Source organism: Peromyscus eremicus, chromosome 2 (assembly GCF_949786415.1).
Source record: "Peromyscus eremicus chromosome 2, PerEre_H2_v1, whole genome shotgun sequence".
NCBI classification, from domain to species: Eukaryota; Metazoa; Chordata; class Mammalia; order Rodentia; family Cricetidae; genus Peromyscus; species Peromyscus eremicus.
Window position 1 is genome coordinate 131,209,933 of NC_081417.1, and position 25,171 is coordinate 131,235,103.

General features: G+C 51.2%; 1 protein-coding gene across 1 annotated transcript; it reads right to left on the reverse strand.

The window, feature by feature from the left end:
• Positions 1-24,416, reverse strand: Tie1 (tyrosine kinase with immunoglobulin like and EGF like domains 1). Its single transcript, XM_059254855.1, has 23 exons — positions 24,267-24,416; positions 20,870-21,187; positions 20,685-20,795; positions 19,106-19,261; positions 18,812-18,943; positions 18,564-18,704; positions 18,239-18,367; positions 17,013-17,158; positions 16,622-16,766; positions 14,260-14,418; positions 13,953-14,090; positions 13,462-13,752; positions 12,756-13,046; positions 12,291-12,481; positions 9,345-9,555; positions 9,094-9,204; positions 8,695-8,885; positions 7,518-7,631; positions 7,338-7,408; positions 3,770-3,810; positions 3,594-3,690; positions 3,373-3,472; positions 1-1,759 (listed from the first exon to the last, which is right to left on the reverse strand). The coding sequence occupies exons 1-23, from the start codon at positions 24,322-24,324 to the stop codon at positions 1,688-1,690; spliced, it is 3,414 nt and encodes a 1,137-aa protein (XP_059110838.1). The 5' UTR covers positions 24,325-24,416; the 3' UTR covers positions 1-1,687.
• Positions 24,417-25,171: the final 755 nt, after the last annotated feature.

Consider the following 25,171-nt stretch of genomic DNA (forward strand, 5'->3'; position numbering starts at 1 on the left):
CTGGGGTGGGGGTGGGGTGTGTCATGTGAGTGCAGGTGCCTGTGGAGGCCAGAGAGGGTGTTGCATCCTCTAGAGTGGGAGTTAGAGACAGTGGTGAAGGGTCTGATGTGGGTGCTGCGATCCAAACTCAGGTCCTCTGGAAAAGTAGAACATGTTCTTAATCACTGAGCTATCTCTCCAACCCTAGGACTGCTTTTTAAGATTCTCACCTCTGGACTACATCTTTGCAGTGAATGCAGTTTTGAAGTTTCATTCTAGCCCATTCCATTTCTCCTACATTAGCTTCCCATTTACTACAATTTCTTCCTCTTAATCCATCTCAGGCTCCAACCATTCCTCTCTGTTCACTACACATCTTGCTGTCTTTGTATATGACATCATCAGCTGCCAGCACTTGACTACGTACAAGACCCATCACTAGTCCCACTGAAGATCTCATTTAATGCCAGCCACAGTGAGGTATCTAAAATCACCCCTACTTTGAAGAGGAGAAAAACAAGTTCAGAGAGGGTAAATGACGTGATGAACGCCACACAGATAATATGTGGCGCGCAACCACTTGAGCCCAGGCTTGCGATTCTAGCATCTGTGTTGTTAACCACACTGTCATACCAGGTTTATGTCTTTTGGGTGGGGGAAGGGGGATGTTCATCTGATTCATTGAAAAAGAATTCCATTTGTTTCCAAAGAACCAGGGAGAGAGACATCTGTGGACAGTCATGAGTAGTCAGAGGAAAAGCTAGTCACATCGTCGATGGGGGTGGGGGATGGGACTCCTTTCAGTTAGGAGAGGAACACCTCCCCCAGCACCAGTCCGAAGGAATCCACCTCAACTGGCTGGAGTTGGAGGGGCCTCTGCCTCCCTCCTTTTAGACCAATTAGCTGCCTGTAAGCTGGTGACCTTCCAGGGAAGGCTGCCTAGAAACTAAGAGTGAGGGGAGCATGAAGACCCCCAAATCCAGCCGCCATCTCTTTGGGGTAGAATGTCACTTCAAGCTGAGCTGGGACTTCAGCCAGTCCTGCCATGGACTGTGTCTGGGCAGAGCAAAGACTCTGAGGCTGGGGTGACTGTCTAGAGATGCAGGGAGACACGCTGGTGTGGAGGCTGGGAAGCAGGAGGAAACAGGAAATTGTAATGTGATTGGGGTAGAGGTGGGGACTGGTGGTGTATGTGGTCCATGGGTCCTCCAGAGCACCCATCACCCCTTCTGAAGGGCAGTGCTATCGGACGGTGCTTCATTTCCTCCCAAGTTCAGTTTTTGCTCTTGGGATTAACTCTCCCCACCTTGGACCAAACACCTATAAAATGTAGACACACATGGCTACTCAGCATATTTACTTTTTCTGAGTTCAAGCAGAGAGTGTGTGTGTGTGGGGGTGTTAGTAGCATGCATCCTGCTTTGGGTGGAGGATCAGAAGTGGGGTTTGGGTGTAGGGAGCGGAAGAGCGGGGAACACATATGTGGAGGAACAGAACGAGCTGGAAGGAAGGAAAGAAAGAAGGGCAGCTCTGAGAGAGGCTGCCGCGAATGGGGACCCCTGTTTCCCTCAGCCCGTGTGTGCTGGATCTTTTCCTTTGAGTTCAGAGACTTTCTTGAGACAGCTTGGGTCCGAAGTTAGAAGGGCCTGAAGTCACAGATGGAAGCAGTTGGCTCCGGCCAGCAGAGCCAGGTGCTGGTGGGGGTAGCTCAGGCCTCCTCAGCTGTGGCATCGATGCCCGCGTAGGTGAAGTTCTCAAACAGGGACATGTTCACATAAGCCTGTGGGAAGAACAAGTCTCAGTGGAGCAGAAGCTGGCAGAACTCCGTGAGTTCAAGGTTAGCCTGGTCAACCCAACAAGCTCCAGGACAACCAAGGCTACTGAGACACTGTCCAAAAAAAAAAAAAAAAAAAATCACTGATTTATCACTCATAAGGCTGTTGTTGATGATTTGATCATTTGTATATATGATTAGTTGATTCTTCCTTCTCCCTTTCTTTCTCCTCCCTTCCCTTCGCCTCTTCTCTTCCCCTCTGCTCCCCATAACCCCTTCCTTTTCCTGCTTGTGAGACAGTCTAAGCCAGGCTGTCCTTGAACTCACTTTGTAGGAAAGGATGACCTTGAATTTGAACTTCCAATCTTGGTTCTGTGCTGAGATTACAGGTATGTGCCACCATGTCCTACCCAGGGCCTCGTGCATGATAAGCAGGAACTAGCAACTGAGCTACACCCTAGGCCATATTTGTTTTGTTTTTGAGATAAGGTCTCTCTATGTGGCCCTGGCTCTCTTGGGACTCGCTAGGTAGACCAGGCTGTCCTTGAACTCACAGAGATCCTCCTGCCTCTGCTTCTGGGATTGAAGGCTTGTACCACCACACTCAGCCTGCTTTTTGAGAGACAAGAGTATTCTTATGTAGCTCAGGCTGACTTTGAACTCAGTCCTTCTGGCTTTATCTCTCAAGAGCTGGGATTATAGATGTGCATCATAGACACCCAGTTTCCTTTCTTCTTATGGTAGCTATTTAATTAACTCATTATTTTTCTTTTTTTCTTTTTGGCTTTTCAAGACAGGATTTCTCTGTGTAGTCTTGATGCCTGTCCTAGATCTCGCGCTGTAGACCAGGCTGGCCTCAAACTCACAGAGATCCGCCTGGCTCTGCTGGGATTAAAGGCGTGCGCCACCACCACCTGGCTTCAACTCACTATTTTCATAGGCAGGTGGTGGTGGTGATGCTTTTAATCCCAGCACTAGGGAGGCAGAGGCAAGAGGATCTCTGAGTTCAAGGCCAGTCTGGTCTACAGAACTAGTTCACAAAAAAACCCTGTCTTGAAACAAACAAACAAACAAACCCCACCAAAACCTGTTTTCATATTTACATATTTTGCTGTATTTCTTCTTTCATTTTTATTTGATAATTCATCTATTCACATGGTTATTTGACTCAGTTATTGGATTGTGTTTATTCATATGATTATTGTACTACTCACTAATTATGTTTATTTATTTAGCCCTTCCTATATCATTCAGCCACCTCTCCATTTTGGGTGACCATTCATGCATTTTCTCTGACCCTGGACTGGGTGAGAAGAGGGGTCCCAGGAGAGAATGGGTTGATGGCTTGGAGGAAGACAGACTAGCTGTCTGGAATTTAGGGGAGGGATTTGCTGTTGAGACTAAGCAATAAAAGCTTTGCAAAGAGTGTATATGGGCCTAGTGTCTAAACCCTGCATGGGCTGAATCTTAAATCCAACCCAACTGTGGTGACAGCCTCAGCTGAGGGAGTTTGGGTAATGTGTGAGGGTGAGAGGCATAGTGGCCTCATATGTGGCATCTATGAGATGGTGCTCCTGTGAACTTGGATGGTGCCCATCCCCCCTTGTCCAACCTCTTACCTTCCTGGCTTCTAGCATTCGGCCCAATTGTAGCGCAATCTGGGCAAAGGGAGGGCGCTCATAAGGTCGATCCCGCCAGCACTGCCTCATCAGCTCGTACCTGTGGATGGGAGTGGGGGTGCTGTAAGGTGAGGGACTGTCAGGGGCAACTCACAGATTCAAAGCCAGGGGCCACTCATCTCAGAGTTGAGTTCGCAGAGCTCAGGGGGTAGGGAACTCACACTTCATCATCACAGTTTCGAGGCTGCTCCATGCGATAGCCCTGAGGCAACTTCTCGTAGAGTTCAGCACAGGTCATGCCACAGTAGGGCGTACCTCCTGCAGAGGGTACAAGACTCCCTCAGTCCAGGGCCCCACGGTAAGGTGGGATGCTCTGGAGAACAGGGTGTCAGCTTACCAAGGCTCACTATCTCCCAGAGGAGGACCCCAAAGGACCAGCTGAAATGAGAAGGATGGACATAATTACTTGTGGGAGACACATAGTTTAATCTCTATATAACCAAGCTGTGCTGTGTAACTGTACCAGGTCCTGCATGCGTCTTCTCTGCTGGCATCTGGCTTTGGCCAGCTACTGTTCCTATTCCAGGGAAGGTCTTTCATAGTTCCTGATCCCCAGACTCAACTAATTATAGTAACATTTTGTGTATTTCTCTCTCTCTCTCTCTCTCTCTCTCTCTCTCTCTCTCTCTCTCTCTCTCTCTCTCTCTGTGTGTGTGTGTGTGTGTGCGTGTATGTAGTGTGTGGTAAGTGTATGTAGTGTGTGGTGAGTGTATGTAGTGTGTGGTAAGTGTATGTAGTGTGTGGTGAGTGTATGTAGTGTGTGGTAAGTGTATGTAGTGTGTGGTGAGTGTATGTAGTGTGTGGCAAGTGTATGTAGTGTGTGGTGAGTGTATGTAGTGTGTGGTAAGTGTATGTAGTGTGTGGTGAGTGTATGTAGTGTGTGGTAAGTGTATGTAGTGTGTGGTAAGTGTATGTAGTGTGTGGTGTGTGTGTTCACAGGTGGACACTGGGCCTCTTTAATTGATCTCTGCCTTAGTCTTTGCATGGTTTCCTCTCACTGAACCTGGAGTTTGCTGATTCTGATAGACTGGCCAGCAAGCCCCAGGAATCCTCCTGTCTCTGCCTCCCTAGTGCTGGGACTGCAGTACATGCTGGGATTGCAGTACATGCTGGGATTGCAGTACATGCTGGGACTGCAGTACATGCTACCTGCAGTTCCATTTTCTTACCCCCCTCCCCCCTCCCTTATGTGAGTGCTGAGAATCTCAACTTCGGTCACTGGGTTTGCACATCAGGCACTTTACCAGCTCAGCCAACTCCACTGTCTTTACGGCTAACATTTTAAAGATTTCTTTCTTTTCTTTTTTTAAAAATAATTTTTAGATTTAGTTTCGTGAATGAAGTTCTTGCCTGTGTGTATGTATATGCACAATATGTACACCCCTGGTATATACAGAATTCAGAAGAGGTTGTTGGGTCCATTGGAATTTGAGTTATAGATGGTTGTGAGCCACCATGTGGGTCCTTAGAATCAAATCCTGGTCCTCCGAAAAAGCATCCACTGCTCTTAACTATGGAGCCATCTCTCCAGCTCCAAATGAGAATATTTTTAACTGACATTTTTATTGAGCACTAACTATGGTCAGAGTACTGATTAATTAACATACATGCCAATTATGGAACTCACAACAGCCCTGTGATTCAGGCATTACTATCCTCATTTTACAGATGAAAACACTGAGGTCTGAACAGGATCTGAATCCTGGCTCTAAAGTCCTCATTCTTCGGTGCATCTTGCATGGTGAGAAGCTCTGTGCAGGTGCATGGCAGACCTAAGGCCAGGGCAGGGAGTTCTAGTATGGAGAACTCTAGGGAGTCTTGGGGCAGAAGCAGGAAGTAGGTGGTGGTCAGAGGGGCAGTCGGTGAGATCAGGTCAGTCTAAAGGGCTCAGGGCCGGGACAGAGCAGCTCAGAAGATAGGGCTGAAAGGTCAGCAGGTCAGGTTCAGACTGAGATGTACATACCTGGAGATAGGGGGTGTGAGCTAAGGTGGTCATGGTGTGTAGGAAGTGTGCCAAGATGGTCATGGTGTGTGCATGTGTGTGCCTGTGTGCATGTGTGTGTGTGTGTGTGTGTGTGTGTGTGTGTGTGTGTGTGTGAGACAGAGGGTCTGAAGGGTCATGTACTGGTAAGAGCCTCAGGTGGCCATGACCTTACCCTTCAGACAGAAAGGTGGGCATGCTCCTTGAGTATTGAAGGCTATGGGGGTCCAGCCCCTCGATAGCTTCCCCCAGCATTCCAGAAGAGATGCTACCGGCGGCAAGTAAATCTGAGGGATACTCTAGTAAATCTACACACACGAAACTCTTCAGTCCATACACTTTATTCTTCTGAGTCAGTTCTCTCTTTACAAGCTTCTATTCTGCTCTCATGCCTAGTTCCTTTCTTGCCTGATTTCTCTCTACAATTATCTGCTGTCCCCTCTAAGTTCTATCTTAATTCTCTCATCTTATTCTGCCCCATCTAGGTTCTCATCCATCTAGTTCTTTCCCATCTTAGCTCCTCTCCCATCTCCTTTCTCATCTTGTTCTTCCCCATCTGGCTCTTCCTCATCTTTCATCTCGTTCCTCTAGTACTCTCTTCTAGCCTTTCAATCTAGTTCTTCCCCATCTCAGTTCATTCCCCTCCAGTTCTTACCCATCTAATTCTTCCATTCTCTTTTCTCTTCTCCGTCTTGTCCTATACTCTCTGAGGTTTACAGTTATATACCCTTGCAATAGCAATGCTCTGGCAAGACAAGGTCACCAGGCTTGAATTCCCTCAGGGTCAAAAGTAGGGCAATATGATTCACACAAAAGAGCAGTAATTGCTAGCCATCACCTGCAACCCAAAAGGGAAGTGACTAATGGGGAATAGAATCAACTGAGGGCTAAATTCGGTTAATATCTGAGCAAAGGGGGTTTTATGTGCTCAACTATATTCTTAGAAGTGGTTAGTTAAAGTGTTAGGAGTCTATCAGTGACAAGTGAAAATAAAACTGCCTTATTTTCCTTTGGCCCCTTATCTGTCCAAGCAGCCTGAGTCAGCTTGATGTACCTGTAAGCAGAAACCCTTTAGTTCTGAGTTAATAGTTAAAGGTAGATCTAAAACTAGAGATAAGACTTTGGAAAGGGTAAAATTAAGCTTAATTAGCACATCCAACAGGTCTTCTCAAACAGATAGTCTGGATGCTTAAATCTGTTCTTAGAGAGTACAGAAGTATCTCTGATAAGATACTTTCATCTGTCTGGGGATGGTCCTGGCCGGATGCTGCCAATGATGATAATTACAGGGAGGCTTGAATTGGGGTTCTGGCTGTGTATAGCTATCAGCACAGAAGGTTATCTAAATATTCCACTAGTAGAGGGGAAATGGTGCCCAATAAATGATGGAAAAGCTACAATAGCACACGAGAAATTCATAGCAGGAAATGGCTAATAATCAAAAGCCAGTCTCACCAAGACTCCTTGAGCCTTGGCTTTACCTCTGGAAAGGCCCTTGGCTTCTTCCAGGTATTAGCTTGTCATAATCAGCTGAAATCCTACTTCATGTATTTCTGCAGCCTATAGTACTTTAGTGTTCTCTCTTGCTACCCTAGTGACTACCCAGTTTTTCTGGATCTCATCGAAGAATTCATTGGTCTCTTACACAAAGAAAATCCTAAACACCCCCTAACCCAGTCTTACCACTGAAGTCACTTCCAAGATCAAAATCCTTCCAGGCATTAGGAAGCCTCCTAGCTTCCCTCTAAGATGCAGAAACTCCTAGAGCATTCTCAGAACTCACTGTTGCACACCTGGATTCTACCTGTTGATACCCACATCATGCCTTCAATAACCCAAGACATTGCTGAGGTCTATCTAGGCTACGCCTGAGTGTCCTCAGGGGCCAAGCCCTCTGCCCCTTCCCACCTCTCCCCACACTCACACATCACTCTTGGTGGTGTAGACACTGTAGTTGAGAGACTCAATGGCCATCCAACGCACAGGGAGACGGCCCTGTGAAGGAAAGGGTCAAAGGGCCAGGATGGAAGAAAAGGCTATTTGAGGAGCTTGGGGGGCAGGTCTGGGCATGGGTCCTAAGTGGGAAAGGCTGAATGAGGCTTACCATCGTCTTCTTCACGTACACTTCCTCCCCCCGAGAAAGGCCAAAGTCTGCGATCTTGGAGGCCAGGTTCTCTCCAACCAGCACATTTCGGGCAGCCAGGTCCCTGTGGATGAACTGCAGGCAATGTCAGAAGTCAGGGAAGAGAGGGATGGGGGCCCAGGAGCGTGGGGCCAGTTGGAGCTCCTGTGTCTTCCCACCCACACATGCCTCAGCTGTGGGTCAGCTGACCAGGGTCCGAGGAAAGTCAGTACTGGTTCTCATGCATTCCTCCCCGACTTGGGCCACAGTCAAGTGCAGCGAGTATCCCTCTTTCTGGGACAGGGGTGATTGATTTGCCGCCCTCTCCTCCATCCCCTCCCTCTCCTCCTGTTCTTCTTTTCTCTTCTTCCACCCCTTCCCCTCATCTTTTGAAACAGAGTCTTGCTATGTGGTCTTGGCTGGTCTGGTACTTATTATGTAGCCCAGGTTGGCCTTGAACCCTTGATTCTCCCACCGCTGTCTTCCAAGAACTGGGATCCAGGCATTACCTCATCCTACCTCTCCTCTTTCAATGCCTTCTGTCCCATTTCCTCCACTATCTTGTCCCCTCTCCCTTACTGATGAAAGTCCGTAAGTGACCTCCATATTCCAGGTTCTCCCCTTAGCCCTGCATCCTCCTCAGACATGTTTTCCATCAGCTTCTCCCTGATGCCCCTCTCCTTTCAAAGACTCCAAATTTTGCTGCCCGTAAAATGCCTTCGTTCAGGCTGGAGTGGCCCTCTGGCAGCTGTCCCCTCTCTCATCTCATTTGGGAGCCCACCCCACCCTCTTCAGTGGCTCTCCACCCCCTCCCTGCTGGAGTGGGTGCTGAAATGGCAGCCCCAACACTATCCAGCCCAGGCCTGTCTCTTGAGTCTAGTTTGGTATCTACAACTTGCCCGCTCAACACCTCCGCCCAGGATGTCTCTCAGGGACTCCAAAGCCAACACCTTCTCGCTATACGCCTCCTGTCCTCTTCTCCATCCATGTAACATTTGCAGTCGCTCGGCACCAGGGCCTGAGCCTAGGCCTGTGTCCTTCCTTCTCACTGTTCATACCTCCCATACCCAACTAGAACCTGCCGATTGACTACCTGATCAGGCCTGTTCAGTGGCCTCCTCTCTCCCCACTGTTGCCCACTGCACCCACTCACACACACCTGCTTCTCACTCAGGTACTGCATGCCGTTGGCTGCATCGCTGGCAAAGCGCAGCAGCTGCCGGGAGCTGAGGGTGGAGGCTGTTCCATGCTCTCGAGCAAATGCTGGATCAGTCTCCAGGACCCTGCTCTTTCTCAGGAAATCTAGCAGGTTTCCATAGGGGGCATATTCGATAGCAATATACAAGTAACCTGGGAGGTAAGGAGCCACATGGTGATGGTTTAGACACAGGTCATGTGTTGTTATGAGCATTGCCCAATTGTAAGAGGCTGTCTGCAGCATGCAGGAAAACCCTGTGATGAGCACAGAACCTAGGGATCCCCACAAGCTACGAGTGTGGCACAGGTGATGACTGATGACAGAGGTCTGAAAGGAATAGGCCATGAACTAGGGGCTTACCTCGGTTCTCACAGGCCCCCAAGAGGTTGATGATATTGGGGTGGTGCCCTAGTTTGCACAGAACTTCCAGTTCGCCTGCAAAGTCTCGATGGTCATTTTCAGAAGCATACTCTGTGTAAAGAAATCAGTGTCAATTTTTGCCATGGATAACTCTGGGAGGGCATCAGTGGCTGGTGGGAGCTAGGAAGAGCCTGATGTTTGTGGGATAAAGGAAGAGAAAGAGGCTGGGGTCTGGAGTCATGTCCGAGGACCTTTGAGCATCTTGATGGCGGCATTCATCTTGAGCCCGTCCTTCTTGATCATGGCCCGGATGACTTGGCCGAAGTTGCCCTCCCCGATGAGGTCCTCAAAGGTGATGTCTTCCCACTCCAGCACAGGGTAACTCAGGGGCTCAGGCTGTGGCTTTGGCCGCCGGGTCAATGTCAGGGTCCCTGAGCTGAACTGCAGGATGGTCTCTTCGCCCTTCATGGGATGGGATGAATAGCAGCCAGTCCACACAAGAGATGTGAGGGCAAAAGGAGGATCAGAGAGGCATACAGAGAGAGGGTTCAACGGTTAGACAGATGGACAGAGCCAGACAGAGGGTGCCCTGGTGGTTAGCCTGGGCCACACCTACAGAGATGGACAGAGCACAGAATCACAGGTGACAGAGTCACAGGTGGGTTCCGGGTCACAGGTGTCTAAGAAGACAAATACAGAGGCATTAGCTTGGGCGTCTAGTATGTGGGCTTTGCTACAAGGTGGAACCCAGGGCTTGTGGGTAAGTTGCCAAACCATGGATAGGTCAAATGGACCAAAAACATTCTAATATTTAAATAGAGAATTGGAATGAGATGTAATGGGAAAAAGTAAGCTTCCCATTATTGTGCAAACCCCACAACTAGGCTTTATTTATTCATTTACTTATGCCATCTTGGGTGAATTTCTTGAGTGTTTATTACATGCTAAGCCCTGAGCTGTAGGGAGCAGGTGGACAGATTTTCTTCTTCACGGTAGAAGAAGCAGAGACGATCTTTGTCCCTCTTCTTGGCGTCTAGACATAGTTCCAATCCCAGGCCAGGACTCAAGGACCATAACAAAGAGGACTGCCCAGCTCCCTCTACTAAGCAGGGCTGTGCTGGTCAGAGTCAATGTCAGGAAAAGGCAGCAGCTGATCGGGAGTAAGGGACTGCAATATGAGAATCTGAAGCAAGGTCCAGGTGGACCATGCAGGCAGAGGATTTCCTAAGTGAAGTGATGCCAAGTTTGCTGGGTAAGTGCTGGGGACACAGGTCACATGGATTCATATGAAGCTTGTGCAGCTGAGGCATACATCAGAATAAACATGTACGGTCTGTGGCTACATCATATGTAGGTGCATCCATTCAGACATACACGTACACATGAGGACCTTCAAGTGTACCAGCACGGGAACACATGCATATATAATACATGGGATGCACAAGTGCGCACTACATGGCACACACATGAGCATGAATATCTGTGTGCAGGCACACATAGCAGACGTCTATACTGATAAGTGTAATGATCACATGTACACTGCGTTCTCACTGCCTTGCCTCAGCATCTGGCCCTGCTACCCTCTCCCCGCCTCCCACGGCAGTGATGGCTTTCTGTGCGCACTGACCTCAGAGTCAAGGTCAACACAGCTCAGACAAAGAAGCCAGTTGAATCTCTGGACTCCGATGGGATTTTTAAAGGCACCGCAGACACCAGTGTTGAACACTGGACTTTCTATACAAGAGTTAGCCCCAGAGAGAGAGAAGTGTTTCTTCCTTTCTTTTCTTTCTGTCATTTTTGGAAATGCTCTAAATTTCTTTTAAACCACTCTAAATAGCAAGAGCCCACGCAGAAAGGGCCAAGGCTAGAGTTCTGCTTCCTGAGTGGGACAACAGTGGGAAGTTCTCAGAGGGGATGGGACCACCAGGATGGGTGGACATGACAAGGTAGGGTGAGATGCCAGCAGCCCTCCCCATCCCATGTCTGTACGGGCATGAGGGCCAGAGGGCATGGCCTGTAAGAGGACTAACAACCCAGGAGTGTTTGAAGAGTGAGCTTCTCTCCTCCAGGAGCGCAGGTGAGGCTGCAGGCCTGGCACACTTCTGGAGGGTCAAAGGCTGGCTATGTGAAGGGCATGGCCACACATCGCTGCCCTTCAAGGGGTCTGGAGAAGCTCAAGTGAACAGTTTCCCAAAGGAGGCTATGGAGCTTCCAAGAATATGGGCTGGGGCTGGTGTGGTGTTGCACACTTTTAATCCCAGCACTCGGAGGCAGAGGCAGGCCATGTCTGTGAGTTCGAGGCCAGCCTGGTCTACATAGAGAGGCCCTGTCTCAAAAAAAAAAAAAAAAAAAAAAAAAAAAAAAAGCCGGGCAGTGGTGGCGCACGCCTTTAATTCCAGCACTCGGGAGGCAGAGCCAGGCGGATCTCTGTGAGTTCGAGGCCAGCCTGGGCTACCAAGTGAGTTCCAGGAAAGGCGCAAAGCTACACAGAGAAACCCTATCTCGAAAAACCAAAAAAAAAAAAAAAAAAAAAAAAAAAGAGTGGAGGCTGGGCCGGGCGGCGGCGCACACCTTTAATCCCAGCACTCGAGAGGCAGAGCCAGGCGGATCTCTGTGAGTTCGAGGCCAGCCTGGACTACAGAGCGAGATCCATGACAGCCACCAAAACTACATGGAGAAACCCTGTCTTGGAAAACAAAAACAAAAAACAAACAAAAAACAGTGGAGGCTGAGATGAGAGCTCACAGCAAGCAGGATTCAGAACACTGACCACAGAAGTGTATAGATAGAGGCTGGTTCCCAAGTAAGGGAGTGCCTGTGAGGCCAGCATGGGCCCTAGCTGCCCCTCCAGGATATCGCCATGTGATCCATGCTGATAGCACCCTCAAGGGGTGGTAAGTGAAGAAGACAATTCCAAATGGTGGCTTCCAAGCTTGGAATAAGACCTGGTGAAACATGAACGAACTGTCTTCTTTTTAACTGAGACTGCTAATTATTCAACCATTAATATGAATGGGCTCATGAGCTGAATTCAGTTCTAAAAAAAAGTTCTATTTTGTATCCTAGAGGATCACCGAATGTAGCTTTAAACTTGTGGCATGAACAGGCATGTGCATACCCATATGTGCTTGCATGCATGTGGGTACAAACACACACAATAGACAGTATCATGTACCCAGTGGGTACCGGGCACTGACCGATCCTGACTGGTAGGTGAAGGTACGTCTCCGATGCAGGCAGCTTCTTCGGATGCACACCAGGGCTAAAAGGGCAGCCAGGATGGTGAGGCAGGTGGCAGAGATGGAGCCTACAACAGCCAGGACCAGCTGCTGGTCAAGGCCCTCTTCAGCAGCTCGGCTCTCTTGAGCTGGGCCCTCGCTCTGCAGCCCTAGACACAAAGAAGGACAGACTGTGGAGATAGCCTGGGTCAGGGAACCCAGAGGCCACCATGGGATCCCACAGAGGGAGAGGTTGGAGATCCTGGTACCATGCTGTGAGGGCGTCATGGATGACTGGAGTTCAGGGCTTGGGGAAGCAACTAGAATAGTTTCTGAGATAGGAAAGTCAGGGCTTGCGATGCCTTTGCGCCAAGTTTGGAGGTAAGGTGGAGGGGCACATGCAGTCTCGGGGCTTAGAGAGAGTGCAAGGGCACATTCTCTCACCATTGCCCAGAGTGGACTCCTCTACGGTGTTGCTCCAGTCGCCGAGACCCTGCACACTGGCCCGCACACGGAAGAGGTAGCGTGTGCTGGCATTGAGGCCACGGACAATGGTGCTTGTCTCCTCCGGCCTGTCTACATCCATCCACTTTGGGTCTCCTGAGCCCCCAGCCACCTGAATCTCCACAATGTACTTGGATATAGGACCAGACGGAGCCTCAGGATGCTGCCATGTGAGCTGGATCTCAGAGTCTGAGAGGGCCTGGGCATGGAGTTTCCGGGGAGCTGGAGGCCCTGGGGAGGTAAGAGAGGGAAGGACGGGATAGATTGGACGGGGCTACTTAGCTGTGGGGGCCGATGCATTTGTTCTAACGTGTGCTCTTCTTTGTGGATCCCGGCACAGGAGCCACGTGCTACCTTCCCCTGGCTGGGCTCATCTCCATCCCCAGGTCACCTCCACCTCCAAGCTGCTTCTTCCCTTGGTCACCTTGCATCCCAAGTCTTCTCCATGTCCTCAGTAGCTTAGGCTCCCTCCACCCTCACCCAAGGCCCCGTTCTTCACACGAGTCATCATTTCCTTACACATCCCCGCCCCCCCCCCCGCCCCACATGCTCCTGGTGACCCGTGTCCCCCTGGGTTCGCTCCATGTCCATCCGGTCTCTTGTAACCTCCCTTATCCCTAGCCCATCATTCCCACAGTGGGCCTACCGCTGGGGGGCAGAAGCACATGTGCAGGGGGTGAGGCGGGGCCCAGGAGGGTGCAATGATACAGTTGCACATCCAGCTGATAGTGGGTGCCGGGCGTGAGTCCAGTCAGGAGGGCAGTGCGGGCCTGGGGGGATGAGATGTTCTCCCGCCTCTCCTGTCCCCGGGCCGCGTCCCACAGGCGCAGCAGGAAACCGTCACCCGACAGTGGCACCGAGGGTAGGGACCAGCTCACTCGTAGCCTGTCGGGACCCTCCACGTGCCAGCCCTCTAGCCACGGCTGCAGCAAAGGCTCTGTGGCCAGAGGTTAGGAGGGGTCAGAGTCATTCAACAGGTCCTTGGGGGCTAAAGGGGATAATAATCCCCAGTGGGCAGGGCTGGGATGACCTCCAGTGGGAAAGGCAGGGGTCTTTGGGGGTAGACCAAGACATATTCTGAGTGGGCACGGCCGTAAACCCCAGAGGAACAGGAAGGGAAGACTCTTGGCTTCTTACCAGGACAGTCAGTGGTCATAAGGGTAGAAGGCCCCCAGGGTCCCTCTCCTCCTTCCCCTGGCCGGCTCAGCTGCACACGAACACTGTATCCTGTCTTTGGCTTCAGGTTCATTAACGTCACATTTTCACTGGGATCCACTGGGGGTGGGGTGTGCCACACACATCACTAGGCCCAACCGTGTCCCGGAGCCACGATTCCCCCTTAGCCCCCTCTTCTTTTTATATCACTTCCTCCCTCCCTTTCTGTTTCCACCCTATCCCCTCACTATTACACATCCCTCCACCCCCTAACTCAGACCCCACTCACCCACAATAGCAGACCAGGCGATCATGCTGTCCTGGGGCCGATAGTGCAGGCGGACGGAGGAGATGGGTCCATCCCCCCCAAAGGAGACCAACGGGGAGACCACAAGCTGACGGCTCTGCCTGGCCAGGAGCCGAGGAGCAGTGAGAGGCACTGGGGGTACTGCCAAAAAACTGGGAGGAGTCAGGGTCCGGGAGGAAGGGAGCACTCTGGGATCTGGAGATTATCTAGTTTGGTGGGAGGAGACCAAGTTCAGCAGATGACTGGGATGGCCAAGGCTCAGAGAAAGCGGTTCTGGTCTCTGGGAAGCTTGGACCACAAGGACTTGACCACAAGGATGGAGGCATCTCAAAAGATGCCAGGTGAGAGTGTGATGTGACCAGACGGAGGCTGGGAAGCAGCTTTCTGTCCTTGTAATATTGGGGTAGAGAGAGGCTGGGGTGCAAGGCAGGGACCACCTAGGTGTCATATGCTCTCTTCCCTCCCTTCAGCATTCAATCTATTGATTTGTTTGAAAGACAGAACATGCCAGTGATGAGGTACCTGCTCCACACTTGATGCTTGCTATGTATAACCATTCTCACAGCCCCTGGGTCATGAACGAAGAAATTGGGACTCAGAGACATCGCACGACTTGCCTAAGGACACACAGCTAGGAGAATTTGAACTAGGTCTGTCTGATCAGACTACCTCAAATCAATCAGTTCTACCCTAAAATAGTATTTGTGTTTCTACCTGGCTTCCTCCACAGTCACTGCCCCTATTCCAGCCTCAGTTTTTCTCTCTAGATTATTGCATTAATGCCTAAACAGATTCCTTGGCTTCTTTCAGACTGACTTTCCCAGAAAGCATAAAAGGAAAGAAAGGAGAGGGGGAGGGAGGGAGGGAGTAAGGGAGGGAGGCTGAGGAGTGTGGAAGACGCAGGGTGGTGAGGTGAAGGAGTGTCAGGTGGCAACCAGTCGGGGCAGGTACAGATCTGGGGGAGATGAATGTCCAGTTTGGAGCCTAAGGAGCCCCGAGTGCCTATGGCTCGTGCAGGGGATCAGAGTCCAGACAAAGTGGCTGGTATACAATGGGCCCCCTGAATCACACATGCACACACACACACACACACACACACACACACACACACACACGTGGCTGGTATACAATGGGCCCCCTGAATCACACATGCACACACACACACACACACACACACACACACACACACACAAGTGGCTGGTATACAATGGGCCCCTGAATCACACACACACATACACACACACACACACACACACACACACACACACAAGTGGCTGGTATACAATGGGCCCCTGAATCACACACACACACACACACACACACACACACACACACACACACACACACAGAGGCATGAACTTCCACACTGGCTTCGAGACCAGAACTTCACAGGAGATGTCCACCTCACGGAGGTCCACTACTCAGGGCTGGCATCAGGAGAGGGGTCCTGACTACAGAACACAGTGGTACTGCCAGAGAAGGGTTGGCACCTTGGCGCTAGATGCCGCTTTTAGGTAACAGCATTTGTCCTCAGTATCGATTATACCTTCTGCCAGCCACTGTGCTAACTACTTACACGCATCACCTAGTTTAGTCTTCCCGAGCAGCCTGGCTGCTTTTACACAGTAAGGAACTAGCAGAAGGGCTGTAACTTGCTTAGGTGAGAGAACTTGTAGAGAGCGGCTGAAGCCGAAGATCTGATAAAAGACTGAGAAAAGTGGGGCCTGGTGGATGGGGTAGTAGGAGGGAGGTGATGAGGGATTGGGAAGCAGAAGGAAAAGAGAAGAGGGAAGGAGAGGAGAGATGAAAACAGACATGGGGTGTGGGGGAGGGGCAGAAGGAGAGGAGGGCTTGGGGTACTGGACTGCCCAGGCTTATAGTGCGGAAGCGGAAAAAATGCCAAGTCCAAGGAGAGGGTGCTCTGCGCTTTGCTCTGAGTGCATGGTAGTTCCCTTCTTATTCACCCAACAGACTCCTGTGTACGTGTCCCTTTTGAGGAGCCGAACAGGCTTGCCTGTCCGCTGTCCCTGTGTGTCCATGTGAGGTGACTCGGGTGAAAGAGCAGCATCTCAGAGGTGGAGTCAAAGGGACCCTGGGTGCAGTGGTGAACAGCACATGTAATACAGGAGACAGGGCAAGGCTGGAGGATATCCCGTTCCTGGTGTCTTTTCCAGGTGGGACCAAGCTGTGTTCCAGCTTTGACACTGATTGGCCACCAGCCTTCTCTGCCTGGGGCTGAGCTTTGCCCTTCGAAGCCCTTGCTTTCCTGCTAAGATCCCCAGCCTGAGCAGCATCAAGTACTCAGAGTACCATTCATCCTCCAGAGCCTTAGAACACCACTAACCTTTGACATTGACTTTGAAGCGCCGGCTATCTTGGCCACCGGACGTGGACACACGGCATTCCCAGAAGCCGCTGTCCCCAAGAGTCAAACGGGGCACCTCAAACTCAGCTGTGGTCCTGTCGAGCTCCACAATGGCCTTTGTAGACTAAGAGGCAAGAGGAGACAGTCAATGGAGAAGGCATGCTTCCTGAGACAGATTGGAGTCAGTACTGACTGTTGCTGGAACATAGACCCAGCATCATCCCCTCACCGGTTCGCCCACCCCATTTAAGTCATGGCCAGGCAAGTGGGCAGAGCCTACAAGTTCTGATGGGGTGAGGGGTTTAAGGAATGAACTGTCAAGCTGGTGAGATGGGGGAGCGGACAGTAGGTCGGGGTGACTGGGGCTGACCAGGAGCATAGTGCCATCTGGCTTGCGGAGTTCCATGCTGCCCCGTACTGGGAAGGGATTCCCTGCAGCTGCACAGTTGATCCGAGGCGTTGTCCCTAAGTTGAATTCCAGCTCGGTGGCCACATTGAGGATCTGGGGGATCCGGTCTAGAGAGAGAGAGAGAGAGAGAAAGAAAAGCCATCCCGAACAATCCTGAGGCAGCCATGTGACCACCAATGTGCTCCGTGTCCCATGCTCTGCATCCCAGAGAGGGTCCTACTGTCTGCCCTGCCACTTACAACTGCAATCAGCAAGGTCTTGTGTGGTTCCTTCAGGCCCTGGTTCCCCACATCCAGTCAGGTGTAGGGCTCACCTCCTCTGTCTCTCCCATCACATTTCCTAGGATCTTCTAAGTCTCAGAGGCAGGCCCCTTATCACCTGCCCCGCTCAAACAGTTCAGGCTGAATTCTCCTCTCCCTCTCCCTCTCTCTTTCTCTCTCCTCTCTCTCTCTCTCTCTCTCTCTCTCTCTCTCTCTCTCTCTCTCTCTCTCCCCCTCTCCCTCTCCCTCTCCCTCTCCCTCTCTCTCTCCCTCTCTTTCTCTCCCTCTTCTTCCTTATTCCCTCTCTCTTTCTCACTATCTTAGGCTGTAGCCTGGCCTGGCCTGAAACTCAGTTTGTAGCACAGGCTGGCCTTGAACTCCAGACAGTTCTTTTGTCTCAGCCTCCCGAGTGCTAAGATTATAGGTATGAGCCATTACACCTGCCGACTCCTTCATTTCTGGCCTTTGGCTTCTGTGCTCCACCCACAATGAGAGGCTCTCCCTCAAATACAAGTCTGACCACCACACACCCTTCAACAATTTCTGTTCAGCTCTTCACATTAAGTAGCAACCCTTGGCTTATATTCAAAGGTTCCATCACTTGGCCCATCCTGACCACTCCCCTAGCCCCTACTTCAACTCCCTGGACTTTCTTCACATTCTTCCCCAATCATCTCTCTTTGTCTTTCACATTCAATTCCAGATCTTGACTCCTCCCCCCCAAAAACGCTCACACTGGTCAGGGTCTCCCCTAGATCCTGTACACCGAGGCAACCATCCTTCACAATGTGGGTGCCTGAACGGTGAGAATACCTACCACACCTGAGCTCCCTGGGGGAAGGACTTGGGCACCACCAACGAAAGAAAGAGCAGAGAGATGCATTTGATAAAGGATCACCTGTCTTGAGGGATCTCAGTGGCATATACCTGACTTCTCACAGTGTACTCCATGCCATCCAGAGGGGCAGACACAGCCACTGAACCGGTCACAAGTGCCACCATTTTGACACTGGCACTGGAGGCGACAGTCAGCCCCAAAATGACCAGGGGCACATGCTAGGAACAGAGGAGGTATAGTTAAAATGGGCCAGTCAGGCCCAGCAGGGTACAGATGGGCACAAGCTATTCAGCAGGCTGGTGTGGTGGTGGTGGTGGGGGCACCAATAAGGGAGTGGAGGGCTTAGTGTTTAGGTCAGGGTCTTAGTGAAGGGTCTGGCACATTTATGCCCAGAGGAAGTGGCTTAGTCCATACCTTCCTGGCACTGGCTTCCCCTCCAGCCAGATCCACAAGAACATCCATAGGGATCCGGGAGGCAGAAAGTGAGACCCCGACAGCCTGTTGTGCCTGGGCACTGTTCCTGGCAGCTCTGTCCAAAACGGCCCTCTCTGCAGGCTGAACACAAGGTGTGTGGTGTGTAGCCTCCATTGGGCTTCATATTCAAAGCTTTGTCTCCATGGTTTCAGAACCTTCTCCCAATCAGTCCTAGCTCTCCTACTTACCTTGCTCACAACGGGTACCAGTGAATCCTGGGGGGCACACACATTCGCCATCATGGTCATGACAGACACCTCCATGCAGGCAGCCTGGGCAATCCTTGACACACCCTGGCCCCCAGCGTCCAGCCCCACAGCCTGGAGGAAAGTGTTCTCAGTAGCTGACCTTCCCCCAGCTGTCCACAGCTGCTGAGGATTAGGGTAGCTCTGGGACCCTCATGGATCCTGAGACCCCAAGGAAGTACGTATACAGCTCACAGCCCCCCACACCACCCACGACCTCTGTCTTCTGCTCCTCACCCCGCACGATGAGCCGAAAGAAGGCACTGCCCAGGGGGCTGGCTTCGAGGTAGGTGGCACTGTAGATGCCACTAGATGGTGGCTGCACATTCTGGAGATGCAGCTGAAACCGCCCATCATGGGCCTCGTGCCAGTCAAGGGTGTGGAAGTAGGATCCTGGGGGACACAATTAGGTCGGGGCCTTCAGAATCACATGAGAGACTGGTGTTACCTCCCTCTGCCCTGGTCACACCAATGTGGCCTGTGTGCATTGATTAGACTTGGGGAGAGGCAACCACCAGGTACTAGCAGCCGGAGAACATCCTCTTCATGCTCTCTGAGCCTCCCAATAAATCAAGTCCTCCCTCTCCTTCCTCTTCATTTAATAATTCAGCCCTTTTCTCATGACTTTTTTTTTTTTTTCAGAGCTGAGGACTGAACCCAGGGCCTTGCACTTGCCAGGCAAGCACTCTGCCACTGAGCTAAATCCCAGCCCCTTCTCATGACTTTTATAGGAGCTCTCTGCTTCCATGCTAGCCCTATCTGCCCACCCTCCGCTGGACAGCCACCGGGATGCTTTTATAATAGACTTGTCTGTCCCCTATTACACTTAGGGCTCTCTCTCAGAGCTCTCCATGGCACCAGGATGAAAACTAGTCCTTTAGCTGCTGTTTTCGACAGTTTGGATCTGCTCAACCCTCCAGTCCCACACCTCACCACACCCTGCCTGACCCCTAACATTCTTGAATTCCTAAACGCTTCTTTGCCTTCTAGAAACATCTGGTGTTTCAGGCCTTTGCTCTTGCCTGCCCTGCCTCCTAGAACGTCCTTTCTTTTTCTGTCTCTTTTGCTTTTCAAGGCTCTCTCCTGGCCTCTTCATCCAGGACCCATACTGTTAGACAAGGGTTCGACCCCTCTTGTCTTTGCTCAGAACTCTAAACAGACCGCAGAGATTCAGGTTTCCTTGTCCACTTCTACATTTCCTGTTGGTTCAAAGCCTTCTACCCAATGAAAAGGATCTTCTCTCTTAGGAGCCAAGTACCCAAGAGTCAGCCAGCAGATTGTGGGGCTGAGGCAGGCATTTTGGGGGTTACTCAGGAAAAAAGAGTCCTTCCAAGGAGTGAATAAGGACAGGGCAGTGGGCAGGCAGAGCACAGAGCCAAGACCCACATATCTGTGTGGACTCCAGCGCATGCCTGCCTTGGGCATCAAGGATCCGAACTGGGCACGTCTTAGAGGGGTCAGACTTCCCTCGTGGGCACTTGTTATCAGCTGTCTTCTTTCCCATGGGGACCGCTGCTCTTCTTAGGAGGGCCATGTGACAGCACCTGCTCACTCCCAGGGGAGAGTTGAAGATGAGGGCTTAACATAGTGCATAAGAGGTAGCTGGCCACAGGCTCCTGGACCTCTTAGTACAGGAGGTGAGTGACTCAGAGCTGGAGATGAAATGGGGTCAGGTGCATCCCATGGAAGGACCCTGGAGGCTGGCCAGGAGGATGACGGTGTATCATAGTGATTGGCTGAGTATATGGAGGGCAATGGAGGCCCTGGGGTGTCAGAACCACGCATGGGTCTACCTGTCCAACCAAATGGCCCTCACCATTGTTCTTCCATATCACGTCCGTCTGTTTTGCCTTGTGCACACGTGCAGAAAGCACAGCTGTGTCTCCCTTGTTCACGGTGTGTGTAACCTTGTCTGGAAACAGGTGGGCTGTGGATGAAAGGTGAAGTCAGTGATCCAGGATAGCAGCCCTCCCTCTGTCCCTCCACCTCCGGCAGACTCACCTCCGGGGCTGTTGTGCACGTAGAGGACTCGAGTGCGCCGTGTGCTGGCGCCGCCCACGCAGGAGAAGACGCCTACCAAGTCTGAGGGCTTGGAGAAGCCACGCAGCGTGACCTGGTGGGAGCCATTGCGTGCCAGGTTCAGGGGCTGCCCGGGTGGGAAGGTGCGCACTATGCGGTCATCCTTCTCCAGCAGCAGGGGCGGGCCCCAGGCGTCTGAGCCCCTCCCTGCCCCGGCCTCGCCAGACACGCAAGTCAGGAAGAAATGCTGGGGGTCGGTGATGCGCAGGTTGGCCAACAGTGTTAAATCCACAGCTGCACCTGGGACCAGACAACAGTGACTCCATGGTAGACCCTGCCAACAGCCCCAGAAGCCTGCAGCTCCAGCAGTAACTCTGGTGTTAATGTTTCACTGTGCCCTCTGAAGACTTCACTTTATCAAGGATTTCCACCCCATTCTCTTCCCTTCTACACACACTTGCCCTTTGCCCTTATGCCTCTTCATCCTATAACACACAAAAAAGCACACATCCTTCTCTGGCTCCAGACAGATGCTCCAGACAGATGCAGCCCTTGACAGCAGGGCTTTCACAGGGAACGATCTATGTTTCTGTCTCCTTACTTTGTCCCTGTCCGGTCCCTGCCTTGACTCCTTTCTGAACCGTCTGCACCACAACTATCCCTAAGCCACTTGTCCCTGCCCCGCCATGGAGGTGCAGGTTAGAAGAGCCACTCAGACTGGAGTGTCCTGCAGACACCCTCCTTGTTGCTTAAACAATGGAGAACTATTTGATTGGCTGGGATTGAAGGCAGGCTAGGGGCAGAAATGAAATTGCTAGCCCTACCTGGCCCAGAGGGACATAGACACAGTCTAGGTCCTGCCTTGGGAAGCTGGAGGACCAGACACAGATATCCCTCCCAGCTGCAGGTGTGGGGACAGAGGGAGGAACACCTAACCAGCGCGGGTAGGGGAGGGGAGGGAAGAGGACAGGGGGAGATGCAGAGGGGCTTCATCAGAGAAAAACCACTGAAGGGTTTTTGAAGCTTAGGCAGGGTACATGGGTGAGGAGAAGCAGGAGGAGAAAGGTCGGGGGTAGGGAGAGGCCACCCTGCATGCAAACAGCTTGAGCAATGCACAGAATGAGAAATGTTGTCGTGTGGGGAGATGGGCTGCCCAGGGCTAGTGGGACTGGAGCATGAAATTTGTACCCCACAGTGGGCAAGACCAAGGGGAAGAGCCTGACTTGCCTGCCTCAGATCTGTGACCCCAGCCCTTCCAAGACCCCTTCTTCCCTGTCCCTTTCCTGCCTGTTAACTGCAGTGTAACTTAAATGCCACTTAGCATATCAATCAGTTCATGGTCTTCGGCGGTCTAGCGTAAGTACAAGAAGCTGCCATTTACTGGCCGCGAGCCGGTACCCAGTGCCCTTTCTCTATGGCATCCTCACGGCCTCCAGTGAAGTTGATTTTCTTTGCTGTCATCATTATTCTTGGGCTTCCTTGAGCACGTTCACCTACTCCCATAGCTTTAACTGTCACCTCTGAGTCAGTATCTCTGGTGTGGCCTTTCAGCTCCAAAGGCATTTCCATCCATGTTTCCTAAAGCCTCACCTCTCCCAAGTTCCCTGACTCAGAGGACAACGCCCATTACCTGAGACACTAACTTCAGAGTCATCTGTATTTCCACTGTCATAATAATTAATGTTTATTGGACGTCAATTATGCATCGGGCTCTTTAGTGAAGTCTCTTACTTTCCCGGTCTGACTGTCCTGGGAGGTGGGTGTTATTATTCCCATTTTATTACCAGGAAACAAAAGCTTAGAACTTGCCTGAGGTCATACAGTTAGAAACTAGCAGAGCCAGGTTGTCCAAGTCTTAAATCCTCATTGCTTAGCTCTCAGGCTGGCACATATTTCTACAGTTTTTCTTCCTAAACCTTGCTGGCCATCCCTGTCTTCCATACCACCTTTGTTCAGACCTCGTCTTTACTTACTCAGACCATTTCAGAAGCCACTGCTTCTTTTCCAATTCGTTCTCCAAAGTGATGCCACCAAGACTCAAAAACACCCTGTGACTCATTTGCCTACAATGTCCCATGGCTCCCAGGTACCTTCAGGATGATGCGTACAATCCTGAGCATCCTTGTGGCTTACCCTCGGCCCCTCCAGCTTTCTCTGCAGAGTCCTTTCTTCCTATGGACTTTCATGCCTCCCGAGCTCGCCCTTACTATTCTGGCAGCTTACCCCTCTTAAGGACATCCTTCCTGTTTTCTTGGCTTACTGCTGGGGCCAGAGTAAGCATTGCTCCTCAAGAACTCTATGTCTGTCTCTGTTTGGCCCTCACGCCTGGCCTGTGCCCCCCACTAGACTGTGCACCACTCAAAGGCAGCCTCTGACTACTAGTCCTCTAGTCAGCAGGCTGCGAGAATCTGCCGCCCATTTTCAGAAACCTTCTCCAAGCCTTCTGTACACAACCCCATTTAAACACAAACATATCCACCCAGGGGGCCAGCATCATTTGATTTCCACCAAAGAGGTTTGGGAGTCTCCAGACACTCAGCCAATAGAATACCATTGGTGCTAAATAAATGTTTGATATTATTATTATTATTATTATTATTATTATTATTATTATTACTATTGTTTTGAGACAGGGTCTCTCTATGTAGACCAGGCTGTCATTCAACCCACAGAAATCCACCTGCCTCTGCCTCCTGAGTGCTGTGATCAAAGCCACCGTGCCCAGCTGTCCAATGACTTATTGAATACACCCAACACAGTTACTCCTGAGGTCCAAAACAATGGCTGTCTTCTGCCCTCCCCCATACGCAGGCAGTGGTTTCTAGCACCTGCCTGAGTTTTCTCCACCTTGATCTCATTTTTTGGTGGAACAAAATCATGATGATGGTGATGATGATGATGGTGATGATGACACAGTTTCTATTTTTCCCTCTAATTTTTAAATTGTGTTAAAATACACATGCCCTAGAATTTACCCTCAGAACAATTTGTAAACATTTAATTCGGTGTTAATAAATACATTCATAGTATTGTATAAACATCACCACCCATTTCCACAGCTCTTTTTGTTTTTGTTTTTGCCACAAGGTCTCACTACGTCTCTATGTGACTAACATGGAGTTCACTATGGAATCCAGGCTGGGCTCTCAAGTGCTGGGATTAAAGGAGTACACTACCACACCCGACTCTGTAACTTCTTTCATCTCCACAAACTGAAATGCTACACCCCTTAAACAATACCTCTCACTTCCCCTCCCCCAACCTATGGCAGCCTCCATATTGTGAGGTCCACTGCTACGCTGTATTGGGGTTTCTTGGGGGAGGCCTGGGATTAAGACCTGGAAACCAGGGGTTTGGGAGGCACCCAGGGTAGACTTACCAACACGAGAGGCCAAGAAGAGAATGGGGAACAGGAAAGGGGACCCCCACCAGACCATACTCCGGAGGCTGACCTGGGCCAGCCAAGGCCAGCTGGGCCTGGGGTCAGTTGCTGTGGGTCTGTGTGCTCAGCCTGTTCTGCTTAGTGTGCCTTGGTGCTGGGGAGGAAGAGGAAACGATGGCTGAGGTGGGAGGGGTGGCAGGGGAGAAGGGTGGGAAGACTTGTCCTGTTTCCCAGCCTGTAGTCCTCCCAAGTCCAGCCCCCACAAGCCTGGGGATGGGTGTGGCTTGGAAGTCCCTGGAAGGGGGCCACTTGAGGTGTGTGTGGGGGTTATGACAAGGACAGACCTGGGGATGGTTGGACTGACTTCTCCCATCCCCTCTGTCCCCTCCATCTGTTTTGCTGGAGCACAGGAGACAGGAAAGGGAGGAAGCCAGTGGCTTCCGCCTATTGAGGACGTTTGGAGGCAGGACATTGTTCTGGGGCCTCCCCTCCTCCCAGGGGACACACACACACACACACACACACACACACACACACACACACACACACTGAGGCTCACGTGACTCTTCGCGCATGTGCTCCAGGACACAGACAGTTACCCCTGACCCTAGAGAGCAGGTCTCAGAAGCACAAGCCTGAAAGAAGCAAAGGGCTTAGGAACAGGAAGACCCTTCCAGTCTGTCTTACGTTCCTTTCTCATTTTACAGATGGGAAAATGGAGGCCTGTGGTGCTTAGGGACCCCTGAGGCTGTGACAAGGCTGGGACTTAAACTTCTGGTCTGGTCGTTGGTTTCTTGGTGCTGGTTGCTCCACAAGAGACGCACTGCAGTACGCAGGGGAGCACACGGGCAATGGTCTCTGGCACAGCTGTTCCTCATCCACAGCGGCCTGTAGGCCTCAGC

Coding starts and splice junctions, on each gene's coding strand:
- Tie1 (XM_059254855.1), bottom strand. CDS start 24,324: ATGGTCTGGTGGGGGTCCCCTTTCCTGTTCCCCATTCTCTTCTTGGCC. Junction 14,419..16,621: donor CTTCAAAGTCAATGTCAAAG/GTTAGTGGTGTT, acceptor GTTTTTTGGCAG/TACCCCCAGTGCCTCTCACT. Junction 8,886..9,093: donor GGGGGCCTGTGAGAACCGAG/GTAAGCCCCTAG, acceptor CTTACCTCCCAG/GTTACTTGTATATTGCTATC.